Source organism: Mus pahari, chromosome 3, assembly GCF_900095145.1.
Source record: "Mus pahari chromosome 3, PAHARI_EIJ_v1.1, whole genome shotgun sequence".
NCBI lineage: Eukaryota > Metazoa > Chordata > Mammalia > Rodentia > Muridae > Mus > Mus pahari.
The window spans coordinates 31,103,254-31,126,206 of NC_034592.1; the positions used below are offsets into that span (position 1 = coordinate 31,103,254).

Genomic DNA, 22,953 nt, shown 5'->3' on the forward strand with positions numbered 1-22,953 from the left:
TGCTAATAAACACTTGACAAGGGACATGGGTATGAGTGTGCACTACGGGGCCAACTTCATTATGCAGAACAAACCTCAGATGGAAGAATTCATGGACCAAATTATTTAAGTGTCAAAAGTACAGCTCAATTTCAATTAAAAAGCATTGTTTCTTGAAAGGCTGCCCTTAAACCTTGTACTTCAGAATGCTCCTGAGATCCGTCGAGTGTGTAGATCAACATTTGTTTACTTTTCATTAAATAAGAAATTGCTTACATGGGCAGGTTATGCTGCTATGATGACACCGCTGAGGTTTCCAATAAATGTGTATGCAAATCAATCGCCCCAATGCATTGAAAACATATTCAATAAACATCTGGAAACTAATGACTACACATTTGTTGACAGAGGGGGAGCAGTGGAAATTCAGGATGCATTGGTGGCCAGGCTTAGTTAGAGGGTGCAGAAGTAGGAATAGTTCATGGCGTAAGTAGGAACAGGGCAATTATAACATGGGGTTCAACATCTTTTAGATATGTAGAACATTTTCTGTCCCTTAAAACAAATATTCCCTAAGAAAGTATAAAACATTTTTCTGACTTGCAAAGTTTTTGCAGTCTATCATTTAAATTACTTAAATAAAGGGAGCTTTACTGCTCCCAAAGTGAGAATATGACACCCTCCATGCATATGAGCTTGATCTTCTTGACAGACCAGAAAAGTGTTTGTGTGTGCCAATTAAAACAAAAGTGAGTCCCTAGTGGCTTGTTCCTCACACAACTTCTGAAGACTGCTGTCATTGTTTGCTAGGGTAACCCTGACTAAGACTGCTCTCCAAAGCAAACAAAGGTTTTTAACCTTTCATGACAGATGGGGGTTACAAATGCATTTTAATAAAAGAGTTACCAAAGCAACATTTTTTTTTGTAATCAGCATATATTTACTTAACATCTAGCAACACTGGGAGTACAAGATAGATACATTCTCACAAAAAATCACTAAATACTTTAACAAGGAACATTCTGGAAAGACACATTAAAGATCATTCACTTCTGGCTGATGTTTCATCCTTAATGTTAGCTTTGCTCTGAAAAGTTAAAAAATAAACTGTTAGGAATTACTCAAGAAGACTGAATTTGAGACAGATAGACTTGGTTAGGGAATCTCTTCAGTGGTTATAAATGCCTTAGAGAGCCAGGAACTGATCTATAAGTATAACCACAATGACCTGCATTTGATCATCAACAGCAATGTGTATGACGAAAGAGTAAAACAATGTTAATCTGAATTGTTTTTTCTTATAATCTTTTATTGCTTCAATTTTAGGTCTTGCTATCTCATTATGACATAGTCAAAATATACATCTTTATTTTATTCACTGAGGATTAAATAAAGATATGGCCAAAATTAATATCACAAAATAATTCGTGTTCACTTCAAATAAATGTAGTATATTTTGACATAACTTTTTATTTCTACTTAATTTGATTCAAGTGAAATGATACCATGAAGTCCAAAGTATCTCCAAATGTAATAGTAATCACATTTCCTTCCTCTTACTTCTTTCTAGAAATGCTATAGCCATATCATTTAATATATCTTGAGGCTCCTTGGTCATTTGGCATATTTTAGTATACATTTCCTATGCATAATTTCAGCATACTTAAGATGGAATATTTTCTTGGTTCTTTGTCAAATGCTAATTCTAAGCAAAATGTGAATGACATCCATTCAATTGTAGGGTCTTTTTAGTTGTTTCTATGGTTTGAAATTTCTGAATGTCTCAGATTGGCCTTAAACACTTTTTTTTTTCATAGCAAAGGAGTAGTGATTTACAGAAAGAAGAGCAAAAAAAAAAAAAAAAAAAAAAAGATAAATATCAGGATACGGATGTTGTTAATGTTTTTAACACTCATTCTTCAACATATCAGTGAGAAAGTGAACTTGTTTGTCTAGGATCATTCTTCTAACTTCTGTAACTGAAGTGAAATCATCATGAGCCTTTCTGTAGACACATGCAGTTACACATGTAGTTCTCTATTGATGAGAACTGTGTGCTTTCAACTGTTGCGCTAGAAATCAAGGTCTTTGTAATCTCTTAATTCTATCACTTGAAGTGATGCCAATTTGATAGAATGGCATCAACATTTTCCTCATTTACAAAATTACAGTGTAGAGAAACTGCACTGGAGATGTTTACTAAGTTCTTTGATATCATTAAAACTGGATTCACTTTTCATGACATGTGTAATGTCAATACCCTTAATACCCTGAAGTTCAGACACAATCAACCTTTTAAAATAACCTATCAAGGTCAACAATTATACAGAATTCCAAGATGTAAGTGTAGCCTCAGTTATCACTCCCTCCTTGTCATGAGCATGGTCTATATGGTCTATGCTACTTATATTGGAACCTAGAATAAGTCATTTTCTATGATATATATATATATGTCATTTTCTATGATATATATATATATATATATATATATATATATACACATATATATATATATCATTACATCCACATAGCCAAACATTATGAGTTAAGGGCGATTTCCCCTGTACTTCATTGATAATTCTTCAGTCCTTGTTTATAACTAGATGTATAATCAACTATGAACATACCATAGATATGGAATTATCAATAGCATTTATTCTGCAACTGAAAAGATGCTTCAGAGAAAGACTCGGGAGCAAAGTGGCGCTCTCTGACTTTCACTGACTGCCCTGTGCATATTTGCGTGTTCAACTGGAAAAAAAGTCAGTAATATTCATAATTAACAAATTATTAAATATAGTTTTCTTGTACATAGATGCACCCATTGGTAACTATCATATCTATTTAGCTACTGTTAAATCCAAATGTGTACAATGGTTAATCTCTGTAGCCCTGAGCAATCTCAATTTTATTCTTTGTTATTTTTAATTTTTCCACTCTGCACAATAAATGTATATCTGATAAGCATAAAGAGTGATGATTTAAAAAGAGTTCATCTCTATGCTAATAAATAAAACCACAGAAAAATTTTATTACTATAAATGTCATTTTATACAGTATGCTTTCATCCAAATTAAAGCCTAACACTGCCTTATTGCTGGGAGTGATACTTGAGAATATCAGAATCAACATCAGCTAAAGGTACAAATACAACCCCTTAAAATATAAACCATTACTTTTGAGGACATTGTCTGTTAACAATATTCAATACTCATTTTTTAAAAATTGTTCCACCGCATCTCCTATATGTGGAATATGAAGGTTATAAAAACAGCCTCTTTTGTCTTTGGAGAAAGACACATGTGCCAAGCTCATGGGAAACTGTTGTCAAATGGCTTTCAGAAAAGCCCCAGAAATGTGCCTGCTCTGCATACTGGTTAGTGGACTGCTTATATAATTTTTTAACATAAATCTGTTGCAAAGTGGAATTGAGATGGGCCTATCCTTCGACTGAAGCTGCTTGAGGCTTTCAAGGGGCAGTGGTGGGGCAGTGGTGGAAAATTTCAGACACTATTACTGTGTTCTTCCTCATCATTTGCTATTTTAATGAACAAATGTTGTTTGTTTCTCCAGACAAGAATTTAAACAAGTTGGTTACCAACAATGCTAGTGAACTTTCCAAATGCTGCTTTGCTGACTTGATATTACCCCCATGTCACACACACACACACACACACACACACACACACACACACACACACACACACACACAACTGTAAATGTTAACATGTTTACTGATGTCCTCCTCCACTGCCCCCACCACCACCACTGTTCATGTTGAAAATTCAGTTGATCAGTAAGCACATATGATTCACAATCCACTTATCAGAAATTCGAAAGAGGCACAAATACAAAAATGTAGCTTGAAAGGCTGAATTAAATGAATTTTACCGGGCAGGGATTTGAAAAGTACTTTTCTGTGTGAGTCTAGAATAGAGCAGAACAAAGTCAGTTACCGGCTGTAATTAAGAAGTGGATGCATTTAAACTGTAGAGAGCAGCAGCAGCCTTCGCCACAAGGCCGCGGAGTAACTCCAAAGATTACTGGGAAGGCAGAGAGGCAGGGATGTGCAGGACGCCTCTGCTAGGGCAATTCAGAGGAGCTGCAGCAGTCACACGTCCCCTGATTCCAGCTTTCCAGAGTGAATTTATAAAGCACTGTTTGTGGATGATTAATGCAGCAATATATTTAGACAAAGAAACTTTTAAAAGACAGCTTATGTTTGGCTATGTGAGCAGAAAAAGACCCATTCTGAAGTGTGCATCTAGCATCAAAACAGTCAAGGCAGTGTTGAAAACTGTTTACCACAGTTTGAATTTACTAGGGCAAAAAACTGAACTGTGCTGGCTCTTTTGTAAACCTTCAGAATAGAGTAAATCTAATTATATTTTTTCTTGTCCTTTCAAATGGTGTTCCCTTGATAATTTTAATGGTTTTATTTATACTGGTATAAAGTATTATATTTTGCTGTACTTTATGCTTTGCAAAGTCATTTCTCTTTATGTATAATAACAACTTGTAATATGTATAAAATATTCATAATCAAAACATTTAAATTTAGAATTAAGGTAAAAGTTGAGGACACTACTGGATTTCTTGTATTACTTACAAGTGACCTCATGTTTTTAGGTTTTAACTTCTGAGTCAATACTTTAAAAAGTAAATATTTAAGATTTTATATAAGTAAGGAGCATTGAAATGGCATTTAGGTAATTAGAAAAATCGTAACCTGGCTTTTTTCATGGACAAATGGCTATTTTTAGCAGTTCCAAACTTTACATGCCATTTAAGTTCAAAAGAATGCGAGAAAAAAAGTAACTAGCTCCAGTGAGCTGTCAGATTTCAGGGTGGGTAATTAATTCTATTACTCTCTAGCTTTTCCTTTCTTTTTTTTTTTTATTGGATATTTTATTTATTTACATTTCAAATGTTATAGCCTTTCCTGTTTTCCCCTCTGGAAACCCCCTATCCCATCCTCCTTCCCCCTGCTTCTATGAGGGTGCTCCCCTACCCACCCACTCACTCCTGCCTTCCCACCCTGGCATTCCCCTACACTGGGTCATTGAACTTTCCCAGGACCAAGGGCCTCCTCCCATTGATGTCCGACAAGGCTACATATGTGGCTGGAGCCATAGGTCCCTCCATGTGTACTCTTTGGTTACCTTTTCCCTTCTTAAAATGTGGCCAATTCTCTCTTTACTAAAGAAGGAACGAGAATGGCTACTGGAACTCCTGTCACCTAAGAATGTGTGCTTGGCAGTCCTGAGTAGTATTACATCTCTCTGAAGGCTTCTGAAGATAAATAATAATCACATATATGTGAATGTATGTATGCAAACAAAGATTCCTTTAAAAATCCCAGGATCAACATCAGAAATTTCTGGAACAAATGTCAGTCTATGTGAGTTCATATGACATTGATAATAAATCTAGAGATTATAGGTCATTCATTGTGTTAAACATTTGTAACATCTTAAGACATATTCATCTTATATATAGTTTGGGTTACAATGTTGAGGTGAGTTAATATAACTGTAGAAATTATACTGATAAATATTAATATATACTGTGTTGCTATTTATTTGTCATTATTACTAATCTAAGAGTGTCATAATCTTTAGACCAAATAGCCAACACATGAACACGTACTGTACTAAATATTCAAACAATTTAATATACTTGTTTACGTTAATTGAAATTATAACCTATTTATGCCTTAAAATTTTTCAAGATACTGTTGTTAAATGTTGCCATAAAAAAACTACCGAACCTGCAGAAAAAGTCATTTGGGGTTAGCACTGTTACATTGCTGACAGAATGATAAAGCCAGTCTGAAGTGTGATTTGTGATGTTTCCGAACCTGTCGCACATTTTGCCATTCATCTATTAGAGTGCATAAGTCTGGGTGACTGGATCCTGATTCAGCTTCTCGAAACGCCAGTTTTATAAAGTTCTGTAGTTTGACTTGACGTGTGACAGTTGCTAAGAAATGTCTGCCCTCTTGTTGAAAAAATAAATGTCAATGATACAAAGGGAAAATCTTCACAGTTCAAATTGATGGCCTCATACAAAAAGCATGTCCACACCTACCCTAACCAAATTTTCCCCTAAAGGAGCCCTTTATGTAGGAAATCCAAAGCATTTTTTGGTGTATTTCTATATGGTCATATCCTCTCTCATTTCTGAAGGGAAAGATCCACTGTGATGAAAATGGTTAGCGGTGCCAAGCATTGCCAACCACTTAACAGCACTGGGAGGCTGGAAGCAATGTTGATTTGATACTTTCTAGCTAAGGTTCAAATATGCAAATAACCTTGATTCTAATACACTCCCTTTGTGAGGAAATTGGTCCTTTATGATTTTCCTATAGAGCTTTACTCTAGGAAGGCAGAACCAGCCAAATGTTATTCACCCGAATGACCTTTTGCAAAAGTATGCATTAGTCTCTTTGTTAAAAATCTGTTTTGGGGGCCTCCATAAAAGGAAATCAAATACAGAGATACTATTAGATTTGAAAAGACAAACAGGAGAGAGCCCACAGCATGCACAGAACAAACTCTAACACACTCAGGTACATTTTCTGTTGGCTTTTAACTTATGTGTGTATTGTCTGCATCCTTCAACTTCCTGACTTCATTCTCCTGAAATCAGAGTAACTTACCTTTAACCCTGCTCTGAGCTAACCTTTCTATTATTAAAAGAATCATGTATTTGATATGGCATAAAAACAAACAGTTTATAGAGAGGAGTTCAAAATGACAGCAGTCTCCTTAGTTCCCAGAAAGACAATTGCTGGAATACAACAAATATGTCCACGTGATGAACTTGTCCTTGAAAGTGATATTATTAATGTAAGAAATACATCTAACATGGTCTTCTTACCTGTCAATGTTCTCTCTCAGATCACAACAGTATCAGGAAATGAGTTCCTTCTACAGTCGGATATTGACTTCCTCATATTGGATTGGTTCCAAGCTATCAAAAATGCAATTGACAGATTGGTATGTATTTGTTTGGGCTGTTAACGTTTATTAATTAAAATGTAGTCATTTAAATCTTACTGTTCAGGAATATAACGTTCACACATGTAAATGGATCCCATGGCTGAGAGATGCTAGCTATTTTACGCTTAATAGAAAGCATGAGGGACTTTCCTTCCCTACAGGATATGTGAGGTAGACACCATTTCATCTTTCAAACGAGCACTGTTCTTATTCTGGAATAGAGCAGGGTCTCCTTTTTCTGGAGGTCGTAGAAAGCACTTAGGTGCTTGAAAACTATATTTTTTGTTTGTTGTAGTATCTGACATAATGTTATTCTGGAAATTAAATATCTTTGTATCTATGACCATAGTGACTGTTATAATACCACAAGGAAAAATCATTTATACTTAATGTTATTATTTTCCAACTAAGCTAGAATGATCTTCTCACAAAAAAATTAGATACCTAGAACTTTAGGAAAATAGCTCAAAGTATACATTCAGAGTACATGTTTTTAAGGCTTAAATTATTTAAAACTGTTTCTTATTGACTTAATTTTATTTCACTTATATAAATATATAATGGAAAAATATTCTTGAAAACATTTAGTGTGCTCTAAAACAGGATAATATATTTAAAAACCTTTCATTATCTCTCTTAAAGATCAAACTGTATAAATTAAACTAGTCTTTCCATACTATCAATAGAATCCCCAATATATAGACAACAAAACATGGATTATTACCTTTAAGTATACACTATAAGGTCAGAAAAACTTTAAACGTTGATCATATTTACTCAATGCATAGTTTGGGAAAGTTTTTTTTTTTTCCCTGTATATCTTTTCCTTGTCTGTTTTCTCAGTACTAGTAATGTTATCTATGTGTGGGCCCTGCTGAATTCCTGAGAGGATTAACTGAGTTGATATATGTACAGTTCTTTGAATAATTCATAGCATTTAGTAAGCACTATTTGGATGCATGAATCAGTATAAACATTGTGCTTAGCATACAGGCCATTACACAGGCACACACACAAAAAAATTAACTTACTCAAAAGACCGGTTACATTTAGCATCAAGATAAGACACAAAACTGGTGTATTCTTTCTTCCTAGTAAAAGGTACTCTCTATTATTTCTAGCCAAAGAATCCAAGTTGCGGGTCCCTGGAGTTGTTCAATTTGCAGCGATCCTCAAGTTCTGAACTGCCGAGTCATTGCCACATCGATAGAAAAGAACAGAAACCAGAACACAGGAAGTCCTTCAGTAAGTGTTTTCTTTGACTGCTCCTTTTACCTCTGTCTAAATGCAGAGCTTATGAAATATAAATGTATTAAAATGAGATTTAAGCCAAAGCCAGGCTACTTTGGGAGATTCCTAGCCATTTCTTACCTAGGGAGTCATGCGCTGGAGGGCAGTCTGAGCATTCGGCTCACATCGTTGTTGGTAATATCTTTTGAGAAAATAATTGTTCCAAGGTCATGGTCTCTGCTTACAGCAAACCTCTGAATCTCTGAGTAATCACCACAGAGTTCAGATTGGTGATTGATTTTGAGAGTGGGAAATGTCAAGCATCTGGCATGCTGACCATTTGATTTTCATACATTAAAAGACAAGAGTGACCATCACAGTTGGCCCAACTAAGCCAACAGCTTTTGCACCAGTCCACACTTCCAGAAAACCAGGGAAATTTAGAAATATACATTCCAGAGTTGACAGGAAACATGAGACCTGAATGAGGTGGTTATCAACGTTACAGTGAGTTCTGCTTCCAAAACAATTGATTAGGAATAACAATAACTTATAACACTTACATTATGCTTTTCAAAACTTATTTTTTAGCCAGCCTGCTTCTTTCTCAACAAAAGGGGATTATTAAAGCATGTCACATGTAATCCACATAGGAAAACCGAGCACTAGACTTCTGAAAGGAGATGTAGATATATTTCATATCAGCCAATTCTGTCTTAAAAATTATAGCATCTTCCTTAAACCTCCCAGCTAGCTATTTTAACCATTTTTTTCTAAATGGAAATATATCCTAGTTTTTGAAACTTAAGAACAAATCAGTGTCCCTTCAGCAGAATCTTGCTGGCATGAGCATTAGTATCTAGGTTTGGTGGCTGATGATGGGATGGATTCCCAAGGCCTGGGCCAAGTAGTGGGAATGGGTGGGTAGGGGAGCAGGGGCAGGGAGGTATAGGGAACTTTCAGGATAGCGTTTGAAATGTAAATAAAGAAAATAATAATAATAAAAATAAATGAATAAATGAATAAATAAATAAATAAATAAATAAATAAATAAATAGAACAAATCAGTAAGTTAAAGAAACACCAATACATGAGGTGTAAATAAAAAAGTGCGGTAAATGAATATATTTGTTTATACCATATATGGGTCATTAGAAAAGATGTGGATGTGGTTGTGTATGCGTGGCAACATCTCTTTCAAAGGTGAATGATTAGGACCCACCATTCTAGAGGCTACAGGAGACATTGAATTGAGATCCTTTTGAAAAGAGGGAACTCTTAAGGGGCCTCTGCCATAGTTTTCTCCAACTACCAGAGACTGATTCAGCAAATCGTCTGCTTAATGCTGCTGCTGTTTAAGAAGGTTGTAACTGCCTATGGCCGCAAAGTCCATGGGGTGCTGGTGTGGACTCATCTGCGCCTTTTTTAAGGGATATTATTTAGAGTTAACTCAAGTCCAATAGTATTATCCTTTAATTCTTGAGTTTCTGGCTTTTATTGTACCTGGGATGAGCTATACGGTAACATACCTACCACAGCGTCGCAGAGTTAGGATTCAGTTGCGAGTCAATACTTAAATGTTAATTATGTAAATATTTTTTGTTGTTAAACACAACAAGAGTTTGTGATGCAGTGATTAGGGGATCTGAAATCTGAGATTTAATTGCAGTTGTGGAAGAGAACTTGACATGCTTTTAAACCCTGAGGCAGTGGAGGGGGGGGGATCATAAGAGCATGTTTGAGAAACTGAGGCTGACAGATGCAGCACTGAACAGTAATTACATGAAAAGTGTTAGAATGTTTCTTAGAGAAAAAAAGATGCTATGAAAAAAAGACTCAGTCTTTCTCTATAGTTAATTATCCCACGTTAGAAAAGAGTATTATTTACTAAGAGAACAAAGTCATTCTTAATGATAACAAATGAGGCAGATATTTATTTGAGTCAAAAATCTCCTTAACTGAACAATGACTTTTAAGTTGAAACAGCACTAGCCTAAGACAGCCCTTTGCAGGTACTGCTACCTAGGTGCTGTTCCAAGCACTTGTAATGACTGGGTAGTCCCATCGATCCAAAGAAATTACTACCATTTTTAACCCTAGATTGTAAACACGGAAGCCGAGGCATCTAAAGCGTGGAAGACATTTAAGAGACACATGTCAAACCCAAGCAATCCGCTTTTACAACCTGCTCTCCTAACTATATGCTGCAGTTACATGAACAAATAAAAGTTAATCTGTTTCCAACTTGGACCTGGGTGGACATTTGCTAAAAAGTGAAAGTAAAATCTCTACACATCAGTGAACTGTAAACCAAGGCCCAGACACTTTCAGATAGATTTTGCAATTAAAATAAAAGGGCTGCTTAGTATTTAATGCTAATCATGTTTTTAAAAAAATATTCTTTTTCAGTATCTCCTCGATCATCTACAGTTGTAAGACTTCTTTCAAGTTAGGGCACAGTTAGTCACTCTTTAACACCAAGTTACATCCAATCGCATGCCTGTCTTACTTTCACTTGGAAGCCATAGTGAGTAACCTATCCACGCAGTATTAAATTAGACCATGGGTTTGAAATAGTTACTAGCATATTTATATTTGACTTTTCTTAAAACTTTTTTTTTCAAGTAAGAACTCCCATGTATGAAGCCCTTCTGAACTAGTCCTTAGATAAAGAATAACGTTCTTAAATCATATATTAAGTTTTAAGTCACTGTCTGGGGATTAAGTAATTATGTGGAGTCAGATTCACAGTAACTTCTTCCTTATTAGTAGTCCAAGCACAAACTGTATTGTCTGTTTGCTGCCTTTGCTTCATGTGCCCTTGATGTTCCCACGAGTTTTGTCGCCAAGATTGTAAGCAGATAAAGCCAGAATTACTTTTTTAAAAAGGCATGTGAACATCATTAGCAGCTAACAGGTGGTCATGTCTTTGTCCAGTTTTTTTTCCCGTCTAACATGGGAAAAATATGTTTTCCCAATGAGTGAATTCAGAAAGTTGAGTTAAAATACACTTTCCTCTAAAAAATATGATTCCAACCTGCCAAGGCTATCAAGTACTAATCGGATATTTTAAGATAGCAGTTGAGTCTAACAGACAAGAAGCCAGAAAATTCAATGCAAGGGCCAAATCACTGTGAGAAATTCAGGACAGCAGCCTGGGATGAGAGTAGGAGGTCAGGTCTCTAGGGAGGGCTGCTATGGAAAGGGAAGAGTCAATCAAACATAGTGCTCACAGATTTCTCCAAGGAAAGTGAAAGTATCTCCCACTGATGGAAGAGAGAAAAGGCCCAAATATAATCATGGCATCAGATTACTTTGGAGAGCTTTTTTAACTTTTTCCAAGAGCTCCTTTCCAGATCTATAAAAAATGGGTCCGATAACATCCTTCTAGGATCATGTGAAAATTTGAAATTAGAGATGTAAATACTTAGTTCACAGCAGGCACTCAATAAATAGGAGCTCTTTTATTATCCTCTATGTCTCCAAGCAGATGGCACCAAGAAGGGTATGAGCCAAGGGTGGTGTCTGATGGAAGGCTGGAGCAGGGCACACATACTCTGCATCCTCCTCCCCAAGGGTACAGGAAATACAGGAGAGCAGCCAGAATTGGAGACGAGAGTCATAGCTGCAAACGTCTAAATGTGAGCAGCTGGTCCTTCCCCTGGCACCTCACCAGGTGAAAATGGCAGCCAGGGCATTCTTGGGAGCAGAATATCAGGACCCAGTAGAAGGGAGCCAGGAGATGCCCTTGATTACCTAATGCCCAGAAGAGCACGTCATTAAGAAGTCCAGCTTCAGCATCCAGCTAGCACTTCAAACAAAGCTCTGGTTTATCCCGTTATTCACAGTCATCGAATATGAATCTTGTTTCTTAATGAATACCACTAGAATTCACCTGCCTTTGCTTTCAAATAAAGACCCAATAGAAAACGTGATCCTTCTGCTATACTCCCTCATGGCTATAGCATTGCTAAACTACAAAATCTGCAAGTCTGAAGCATAAATTTTATATAAAACACTTTCAACCTTATAAATGTACACACTCAAAAATAGCACTTGTTTTAAAAGTCACATGGTAAGAGAACTAAAAGAAAATGCATTTCCCCTTAGATATTTTAATAAATTACAAAAATTTGTTTTGGCAAAAATTTTAAACTATTTTAATGTGGTTCTCTCAATTTCAAATACTTAATGATGACTCATACACCATAATGAGGTTATAGGAATGAAGACAAGAGTAGAGGTCTTGAAGGAGAGCCTATATACAATGGTAATAGTTGAAAATCTGTGAACCTTTAGTGTGCTGTGCAGTAATCATTATCCCGCCAAGTTCAAACAAGATTGAGAGATAAGTAGTGATAATTTGCAATAATCTAAATAGCCATAGTTCTCAACAGCAACAGCGAAAAATATGACCTCATAGTAAACTGGTTGCTTAGATCCTCACACACTTTCGTAAGGAAATCATACGCAAGGCACAGATCACATTGGACCTTCCAAGGACATTTATAGTGTTATCTTTAAGGAGCAGTTTATTCTGACTTTGCCATACCTCTTGCCTTGAGAACTGGGACTTCCCAGTAATATTTCCCTACAGCTTGTTTCTCTTCTCTCATGCCTACCACTCCACCAAAGCAATGAGGATCTCAGAATGTTTCTAGCAACACTGGAAGTGGTAGGAATGTGATGCAGTACGTCTAAAGCAGAATGATCAGAATGGAACATAGAAAACAAAAGCTGAGGAGGAAGACTTGGCAGTCTATAAGGAAGTGAGTCTCCAGCAAGGCAAGAAATGGATACAGTGTGTCTTAGTTAGGGTTTCCTTTGCAGAGAAGAGACACCATGACCAAGGCAACTCTTACAAAGAACAGTTCATTGGGACTGACTTATAGTTCCCCAGAGGTTTATTTAATTATCACCATGTTGGCTGTGACAGTGTGCAGGCAGACATGTTTCCGGAGTTGGAGCTGAAAGTTCTACATCTTGATCTGAAGACAGCTGAGTAAGACCATGTGTCACACTGGATTGAGCTTGGTCATATATTACCTTAAAACCTGCTTCCACAATGGCATGCTTCCTCTAACAAGATCACAACTATTCAACCTACCACATTCCTGGTAGAATAAGTCTGATATTGTCCCAACAATTAACTTACTGGATCTAGGTGGTGCAAATATAATCAATTATGATACTATCTTTTTCATCTTTTTTTGTTTGTATTTTAATGTTTTCTATTAAACACTGACACAAAGTTAGATATTAGGTATTTCTGTAATTCAGTAAAAGAGTGTTCACATTTTTAAATGCAACATTAAACTTTTAAAGAAACACCTAATTTCCTTTATGATTTATATCAAGGCCTTTAAAATATAATCTTTTTAAAAGATTTATTTATTTATTATATGTACGTACACCATAGCTGTCTTCTGACACACCAGAAGAGGGCATCAGATATCATTACGGATGTTGTGAGCCACATGTGGTTGCTGGGATTTGAACTCAGGACCTTTAGAAGAACAGTCTGTGCTCTTAACCACTGAGCCATCTCTCCAACCCTAAAATATAATCTTAACCCATTATTTTCTTACTTGTGACCACAAACCAATATTTTTTTTTATCCTTATAACCCTTATGGCCTTTATGGGTAAGTATTCATTTAAGAAAATATGTTTTTTATTAATAGAAAACTAAAAAGTCATATTAATTTCTCTAATAAACATGTAATTAACAATTGTTGAAACACACATCAAGAAGCCTATCCTGGAGTTTCATAAAATATATATCATGAAGATTTCTTATCACGAATTTCATATGAAACAGCGTAACCCTACCAATGATTGAAAATAATAAGATGAATAAGCCATCTGCCAAAAAATAGGAAACAATATTAAATTTGCAAAGTTCTAGTTCAGAAGACAAATAAATAAAATCTCGTTAAGACAAAAAAAATATTTTACTGAAAAAACAAAACTTGCATTATTTGCACAGTTTACTATGGGTGATGAAGTCATTGGAAGATTTGCAGGATAAAGTCTCTCTATTGAAGTATTTTGTTCACCTCACCAGCCTCTCCCTCCCCACACACAAAAAGAAAGTACATCACTGCTGGCACCCATTTTATTCAATACCACTTGAGGAAACCTATTGAACAAAAATCTAAAGAATCAGTAACTTCAGTTATTTAAAAACTATTTGTTCATTGTTCATTTTTTATAGGCTAAGGAAGTTCTTCGTTGGAAAATAATTTAGATGATTCAAAAATGTACATTAAAAATGTTATTAAGGCTACTGTTTAAATTCAGAAGAGGAAACTGGTAAAGATTAGATACATACTTGACTAAACCAGGCATCTATATGACTTTCACTATTCTTCTATGAGTCTTCAGGGTAGCTCGCAAAAAGTCTCTACTTTTGTGGGACCCATGATTGTAATTTCTTCAAAACATTTAGTTCCCTATGAATCATTAGATACAAGACTTAGTTATGAGCAGAGCAAAGCAAGTTCTGATTAATCTCTTGTTTCCCATCTAAGGAGCTGATCTTACCCTCTGCCCTTTGATCACCCAGGGCCATGCGTCTGGAAGCATGAGCTATTCTCAAGTCCATGTAACCCTACAAGTGCACCATTGCTAGATCACCCATCTTCCTTCTGACCCTGGCAGTAACACTGTGACCATATTTCTCCTGAGATGAACTCCAGTTAGTCAATTTCTGATTTCATTAGGTCAAGTGGCAATTTTCTTTCAATAATAGGCCAAATCCAGAGGGCTCCTTGCTCTACACTCCGGCAATATTTCCTAAACGTTAGTACACTGTTGTGATTATAAACAAAAGAAAGTCATCGTCTTTGAATGCTTCTAAAAGTTTTAACCTTCCTACTCGATATGACTGAGAATTGGCACATGATAACAGTATATTATGAAGTTAAGCCTAGGATAGTCACTCATTATTGTCAACTAAATTTAAAGTGGCCTTTCTAAGCATGGTATTTGCAGCTTTCTTACATTCTCAGCTTTCTGTGTCAAGAAAACACTGTTTTGGATGCAAATGATAACTTACTCTTCCTAGAGCACTCAAGATTCATGTGGTCCACCCACTCACTTTGTTTCTAGACCGCGGAAACTTGTATTGTGATTCTTTAAAAACCTAAAAGAATGTACCTTTCTTTGTAAGTCATTTTGTAAGATGCCCAAATGGGTACCCCCATAGGAAACTATATAATGTAAGCACAGAATTGTTACTGGTTTTGTTTTGTTTTGTTGTTTGTTTGTTATAGAAAATAAGTTTATTTCTTATTATTTACAGAATATTCCACATCCTTTATGGAAAATCAGGCCCCACTTTCACCCAAACATATGATGATAATCTGAAAATAACAAATGTACCACTCAAAATTTATTTTAAAAATTGTGATCTATAACATTAAACATCTCTATTTTCCTAGAGAAATGGTTCATGGATAGTTGGAATGTTTAAATGAATGTTTAACTAAAGGCAACATTCCTATTTTTTTAACTCTCTTGCTGAAAATAGATGTATTCTATCTGTATACAAAATTAGTTGGCTGAAAAACCAAGGCAAAATGTGAGATTCTGTGACTATCAGGAAATATATATTAAGATTTTGCTGTGGGTACTAATCTTGGTAACGCACACTTATAATCCTAGCACTTAGGAGTTGCATGCTAGAGGATCAGGAATCCAAGGCCATTCTCTGTTCCATATTCTGTTCAAGGTCAGCTTTAGAAAACAAAGAAACAGAAACAAAAAACCATCTTGCTATCAGACATAGAACCTTCCCAAACACCAAACCCAGGTCAAAGAGTCAAAGCAAAATTTCTCCTCCATCTTCTCCTTCAATTTCCTATATCACTTTTCAAACATTTCCAAACTAGTCAAGTAGAAAGATACAATTCCATGTGTCTCTATAAACAGTTCTTTATTATCTCCGTCTTCCCAAAAGTCCACTCAACCCAATCAATGCATGCTGACATCACCTTAAGTCTACCTTTTCTTCTCCCGGCTGAGATAACATCCTTTACAACTCACCACAGGGCATATCTCTCAAGATTCTATTTTAATATCCTATTTGTTTTAAAGACTTGCAATGGTTCATACCCATTCTTGAGACATTTTTATGTGATTTCAAACAGTTAACATTATATAATCCTAAGTGCTAGGATTATAAGTGTGTGCTACCAAGATTAGTACATAAATTTAGAATTGTACAATGAAGGAAAGGTAATAGTTTTGGTGAATTTGAAAACTGAGAAGATAATTTTCTGTAGAGTCAATTGGTTTACAGAAATTCAACTTAAAATAGGAGTTACAGAAATTCTGACCCTCATCACTTTCTTTAAAAGCTATATAGATTTACATAAGAAGCAGATGAAAGAGTCAGAAGTTTTGAGTACTTTTGTGTTGTTTTGTTTTGTTTTGTTTTGTTTTGTTTTGTAGATGAGGCAGGTGTTTGTTTGGCTTACATTTCTGGGTCATAGTCCATCATGAGGAAAATCAGGGCAGGGACTCAAGCAGGAACTTGTAACAGAAACTATGGAGTAACATTGCTTGCTGGCTCCCTCTTCAGCTCCTGCTTAGCTAGCTTTCTTCTACATGTGAAGATTACTTGCCCAGGGAATGGAGCCCACCCAGTGGGATGGAAACCCTTCTTCAATTAACAATAAATACACCAACATACTTGCTTATAGATCAGTCTGATCTGGGTAGCATTTCAGTTAAGGCTTCCTTCCCAAATGACTCTGGGGTGTGTCAAATTGCCAATTATGGCTAACTGGGACAGCTGCTAATACACTGACTTTTCCACTTTATGTACTTGAGCACCATTCTGAACCCAAAACGCACAACTATGTGATTTAGATACATTTCTTAAATGTACTAAAATCGAATTGCTACTTAAATGCAATCGATGGTTTGGTGTAATTATTAAATAACAGGAAGGAAAATTTGGACATGATGGACATTTTCTACATTAGATCTAAAGGTAATGGAAAATCAGGGTTTAAGTATATCTAATGTATTTGTAAACTTTATATTATACTTGATGTAATGATTTCTGTGAGTGAATTTTGAATAAAGTCTTCATAATTTTCTCAACTACAAATTCATCAGTTGCTATATTTAGAGCTAAGAACAAAAAATATACTTATTTCCACATTTTTATTAGCTCTTTGATAATTTCACACAATGTGCTTTGATTATATCCACTTCCATATATTCTTAGATTTATGGTGTTCATTAGAGGGTAACTAAGCCACCAGGGGCTTCACTTTTAAAGAAAACTTCTTCTCCCACTGGCTCCCAGTTGTCAAAGGCTCCTTAGAAAGGGTAGGGCTTTGGGACTTCTTCCCCACTTCATGCTGGAATTTACTCTGACACGCAGGAGCTTAAGTAGGTGTTGGGCATGTTGTCTCTACTGCTGTGCCTTCCTATGTGCAGTTACCCTACATGTCCAGAAAACACTGTTTCCTTGTAATCTTCTTCCCACTCTGGCTCTTATATTCTTCCTTCCTCCACAATCATCACTGTGACTTCAGAAGAGGTTGTTCAATATAGATATCTTCCTTAGGGTTAAGTATTCCACAGTCTCCTATTCTCCGCATCTTGACTAGTTGTGAGTCCCTGTGTTAATTGATATATACTGCACAAAGAAGTTCCTTTGGTAGCCAGGCGGTGGTGGTGCATGCCTTTAATCCCAGCACAGGAGGCAGAGTGGGGTGGATTTCTGAGTTCGAGGCCAGCCTGGTCTACAAAAGTGAGTTCCAGGACAGCCAGCCAGGGTTATACAGAGAAACCCTGTCTCAAAAAACCAAAAAGAAGGAGAAGAAGAAGAAGAAGAAGAAGAAGAAGAAGAAGAAGAAGAAGAAGAAGAAGAAGAAGAAGAAGAAGAAGAAGAAGAAGAAGAAGAAGAAGTTGTTGTTCCTTTGGTGAAGGTTGGAAGATATACAAATCTATGGGTATAAATGATAAATCATTAAGACACTAGTGTCATGTCCATTTAACAGAGTAATAGCTGTAAGTTCTCTCCAGGGACTCATAACACAGGTTTGTAGCCTTGTTCACATGGTTAAATATGGATTTGAACTTATGGAAGGGGCCCTAACTCTAACAAGAAAGTGGTTGGTTATTCTCATGATATGCATGCCACTGTTACATGTAAGTGGTTATGTTTGCAAGCCCAGCCATTGCTGTAGAATTCACAGCTGGTTAATACTCATGATTCTGTTTCTCCTCTGGTAGCATGCATTGTATCTTTTAGTACTATGAAGGCTTAAGGAGTGGGCCTGAAATTTCCAAGTCAGTACCAGCTTGGTTTCATATGTGTGGTGTCTTCAGCAATAGAGTCTTAGTGTCAAGTTCTAGAGAATAACCAAGAACATGGACAGTAACCTATTTGGGAGTCTACGGAACCTCCTTGCCAATAACTCCAGAAGAGGAAGCTTATTCATAGCACTGGGTTATGTGTTTGTTGTCCTGTAGTGTCTAGTAAAGGCATTGTTGCCCTATTATAGAGAATTTCCACTTAAATTAATTTTAATAAAGGTTCATTCTAGGAAGCATCTACAATGATATGTTTCCATATGATTTTTTTCTAAATTTCAGAGTATAGTTGTCACCCTATACATTTTGCCCTAGAATAAATGCAGAATAAGCAAATGCATAATCTTTCAAGGATTTAATTTTAACATATTTTTATTATTCAGTTAGCTTGGGACATAATATATCTTTTATTTTCTCTTAAGGGATTTGATGTGCCATAGAGAACAATGTCATTCAAATATACGTGGGCATTTATTATCTTATAAAGAGTAAAATGTAAGTCTCTAAGGGTCATATTTTTGAAAAGTCAATTCTGTTCATGAGCCAACAAACATGCCTAGTTAGCCACTATATGCCTTGTATACAAGATACATGCTTTCTAGATGGCATAATCCTAGGTGATCAAGGTATAGGTCATTTACTTAACTCATGCTGATCCACTAGATCATGAGTGCCTAAGGGAAATACACCGTGACCTCATGAAACTTCCCTCTTCCCATCCTAGTTTAGAAAAGAGTCTAAAACACAGGAGCATCCATGCTCACATCAAAGTGAATAAGCAAATAACTGGGTAAATGAGGGACAAGTGCCAGGGAAAGTCCCACTTATGTACACGCAGCCAAGCTTTGGGTCCTTCTATAAGTAGTGTCTGAAAATGGTTTATATTCAGAAAACAAACATTTGAAAGACATCGTCTATGCAAAGGTAGCAAGTCAAAGAAGGTTGTCAGAAAAGGGAAGACAAAAGGTCCTCAAACTCAGTGATGCTGTGAAACTCTAGGAGCCTTTTAAATGCAGAAGAAAGAACGATGGCAGAATACTTTGAGTACATATTAGAATAGAAACCTGAGAGCCAGAGAACAGGGGTTTAGAAATTTATGAACCTACAGAGTACAAACTTTGGGCAAACAACTAGAACTCAGGCTGGCAAGGAAGTATGAACTCTTTGGCCCAGGGCTTTTTCACTGTGGACTTCCTACTGAAAGAGACAGGAGCTTACCAACGCTCTACAATGTAGGCAGAATATGTTAACATTGCTTAAGGTAGTACAGAGAGTAGAAAACAATGAAAGAAAGATCAGAGGTAAGAACATACTGCGGCAGACCAAGTGACAGATGCTGCAGGCCCAAGCTAGCAGTAGGAACAGAGACAGACTCCAAGGAGTTCTGAAGTGGCAGGTTTTCCTGAAACATATTGGAAGGATTCTTGACAGTTCCAAAAATTCCATTTCTTCTGCATCTTTAAAAATATAAATGGAAAGTTCTGCAGAGTTTGTATCTAACCACTGGTTTTTAGAATTTACTACAGTCTCGCTACACAAAACACAGTCAAGGGAGCAGTAGCGAACACTTCATATCATCTGGGAGTTGGTTCCTAGGAAAGACGAGATACCCAAACCCCAACCTACCCCAAACTCTCACTAAGCACAGATGGCATTTCTTTAAAAAGCATTACTTTATGATTTATGTTCGAGTATGTGTTTGTGTATGTGTATTTGTATGTGTATGTAGGTGCCCTTGAAAGCCAAGCAAGGATATCAGATCCCCTGGACCTGATTTTTCAGGTAGTTGTGAATCATTTGATGTGAGTGCTGGGAACTAAACTCTCGTTCACAGGAAAAGCCATAGACTCAGTCATCCACCAGCCCCAAGAGACTGCATTTTAGTATATAAGCTACATACATGTTAAAGTTGGATAAATACTTTACCATGTCACATAAAAATAACCCACCAAATCAGTTTACAGAAAGCCAGAGACAAAGCCACTTTGAAGCATGGTCTAATCTCTCCTGTGTAGGGCTGTTGGCTTGGCCATTTCCTGACAATTCATGGTTTGGGTGGCAAATATTCATTTAAATATATCACTCTCTTCCAACTTATGATCACACACAAATTGCTACAAGATGAAGAACTATACACTTCTCGTGCACATTTGCTTACACTGTAAACAACACTGAATCCCGAACACTAAGATGGCCAAGACAACAGCAATAACACAAATATGTTTCAGCTCACCAAAATAAAGAAATAGTAAACCAAAAAATATCATCAATTCCACCAAAAAATTCTAATTTCCAGATATTCCACTCACTCTACATGCAGAATGTGTGTGAAGTTCTGTTCATCTTTCACAAGACCCCCTATATTAAGAAGGTAAATTCTGATAGTTGATTCACTTCTCCAACGACCAGAATAATGATATTTGATTCCTTCTATTAGATTTCTGAATTTTTGTATTGTTTTTGAGTACTGTAATTCACTCCCCGTCAACCTTCCAGGTTAGGTATCTTATCTGGCTGACTCATGGTTCAGCTTCTGTATTCCTACCTAAAACTGGTTAAGTAGCATTTCAGTGGTGCCTGCCAAAACAAGCAAGGCCCAAGAGGCTATACTTAAGTCAGGCTGTTTGGAAAAGTTGCAAGGAAAACCAAAATAGGCTTATATTTGCCTTCCCTTAAATAGTGGGCAAAATGACTGCTGTTTCAGTCTTCCAGTAGCAAATGGTTTCATCTCTAGGAAAACCTGATAGAGGTTATATCTGAGATGAAACATCATCACAGGTGTATAAATCTGGGAACTGAGACCAAAATAATAAATACCTTCTCAATGAATTTTACTAAAAAGTTATTCCTATAAAGATCAAGTCTCTTCAAATCCCATTGTGCAGTCAGAAGGCAGGCTGCACTGCCGAAATAGCGTCACATATTTAGCTTCATACTTCATGACAACTCATGCAGGAATACTTAATATTGTTTTTTTTCCTACTGTGTGCCTGTGTTTGTTGTTGCTATTCTATGCCTTATTTTTAAATTGAGTGTAGCTGATTTCTATGGAAAGATTTGACTGAGCATCTAAAGAATTCCGTTTAAGTCATTTTCACTGGGAAAAATCCAAAATGTTAGTCAATAAGCATTAGATATTAATCATGCATGAGTGGAAACATTAACTTTTTTCTTTACCTTCCAGAATGGCAGGTCAGTAAACTCATATAATAATCTTTCTTTTTGTAAAGTCAATAAACTTTTATTTAAAGAATTTAAAGTATTCTTTTCCTGTCCTTCCAGGTCACGGGGGTTCAAGATCTCTGAAAATAGCCCTTTCTCAAAGAAGGGTGTTTATTGTAGCTATGCTATCAGCTGTTTATTCTTTTATCTAGCTTTAAATTAAAGACACATAGTCATGACAACTTCAAAGTTCTCCACCAGAGGATTTCCAGCAATGTCTTCAAACAATTTATATTAGGAGCCATTTAACGATAGGCCTCTCAGTGTTGATACTGCACATCTCTAGAGTTGTGCATTCTCACATTTATGCCTCACCCACTCAGAATACTTGTCTGTGTGGGGGATATGCCAGTGCTACATTGAAACAAACATTCCTTCATATGTATCTTCAGCTCCAGCTCCATGGTCAAGAAAAGTTTTATTACCAACACCATCAACCTTTTGTGCTAACTTACCATTTTTTGGGTAATTATCAAAACTCATACTAAGCAATGAATTCTGGGTTACATGCAGAAATCATGTATTTTTGTACTTGTCTAATCTGCCTTTCTCTACTGCTTGAAGACACACACACACACACACACACACACACGTACGTACATGCATGAGCACATATGCTACCTTATAATAAATAATGTCTGCAGTGATGTAAAAGTCATCATTTTCATATTCTTCCAAGAAGCTATTAAACTGCCACTGGAAGAACAGGCTGTAGTTCTTCAGTGTGTGTCTGCTGGTATGTATGTAACTTAGAATCAAAAGGAAAATGTTCTCTCTCTCTAAACTTGTACAAGTTGGCCCTTCCAGCTACAGTAGTTTTCATTGCTCAACAGATTCTGGCTATATTTTTAATATGACAAGCAGAAACTTACTCATTTATTAAATGCAAAGTTTACAGAAAATTAAAGCATAAAAGCACTCTTTATACTGCAGTTAGCGACAGTAATTTGTGACAATCTAAGGCAAATCCATTCAGGGGGAGAAATTAAGCCAAATCACTTCTCTAAATTATTGCTGCTTTCCCCCTTCCTTGCCTGGTAACTACTTCTCATCTTTGACTTTGAAAGCCATCAGTTTAAACTTGGTTCTTATTCCAGTGGGCTAATCCCCTTTCATAAATCATGCTCAAGCGCCGAGGTAATTTGCACATCGTTTAAAGAGTATTTGCTTTGAAATCTTCA

General features: G+C 36.2%; 1 protein-coding gene and 1 non-coding gene across 6 annotated transcripts in view; one reads left to right on the forward strand and one right to left on the reverse strand.

Annotated features, from left to right (window-relative positions):
* Positions 1-22,953, forward strand: part of Arhgap15 (Rho GTPase activating protein 15) — a 622,856-nt gene that overhangs the window by 302,679 nt on the left and 297,224 nt on the right. For all 5 annotated transcript variants that reach the window (XM_021192463.1, XM_029536483.1, XM_021192464.2 and 2 more), the window contains 2 exons: positions 6,882-6,980; positions 8,105-8,228. In XM_021192463.1, coding sequence (XP_021048122.1) covers positions 6,882-6,980; positions 8,105-8,228 — 223 coding nt within the window. The remainder of the gene's footprint in view (positions 1-6,881; positions 6,981-8,104; positions 8,229-22,953) is intronic.
* LOC115063752 lies at positions 22,226-22,355 on the reverse strand. The gene has a single exon (XR_003843624.1). It is a non-coding gene; the product is annotated as a small nucleolar RNA SNORA40 (small nucleolar RNA).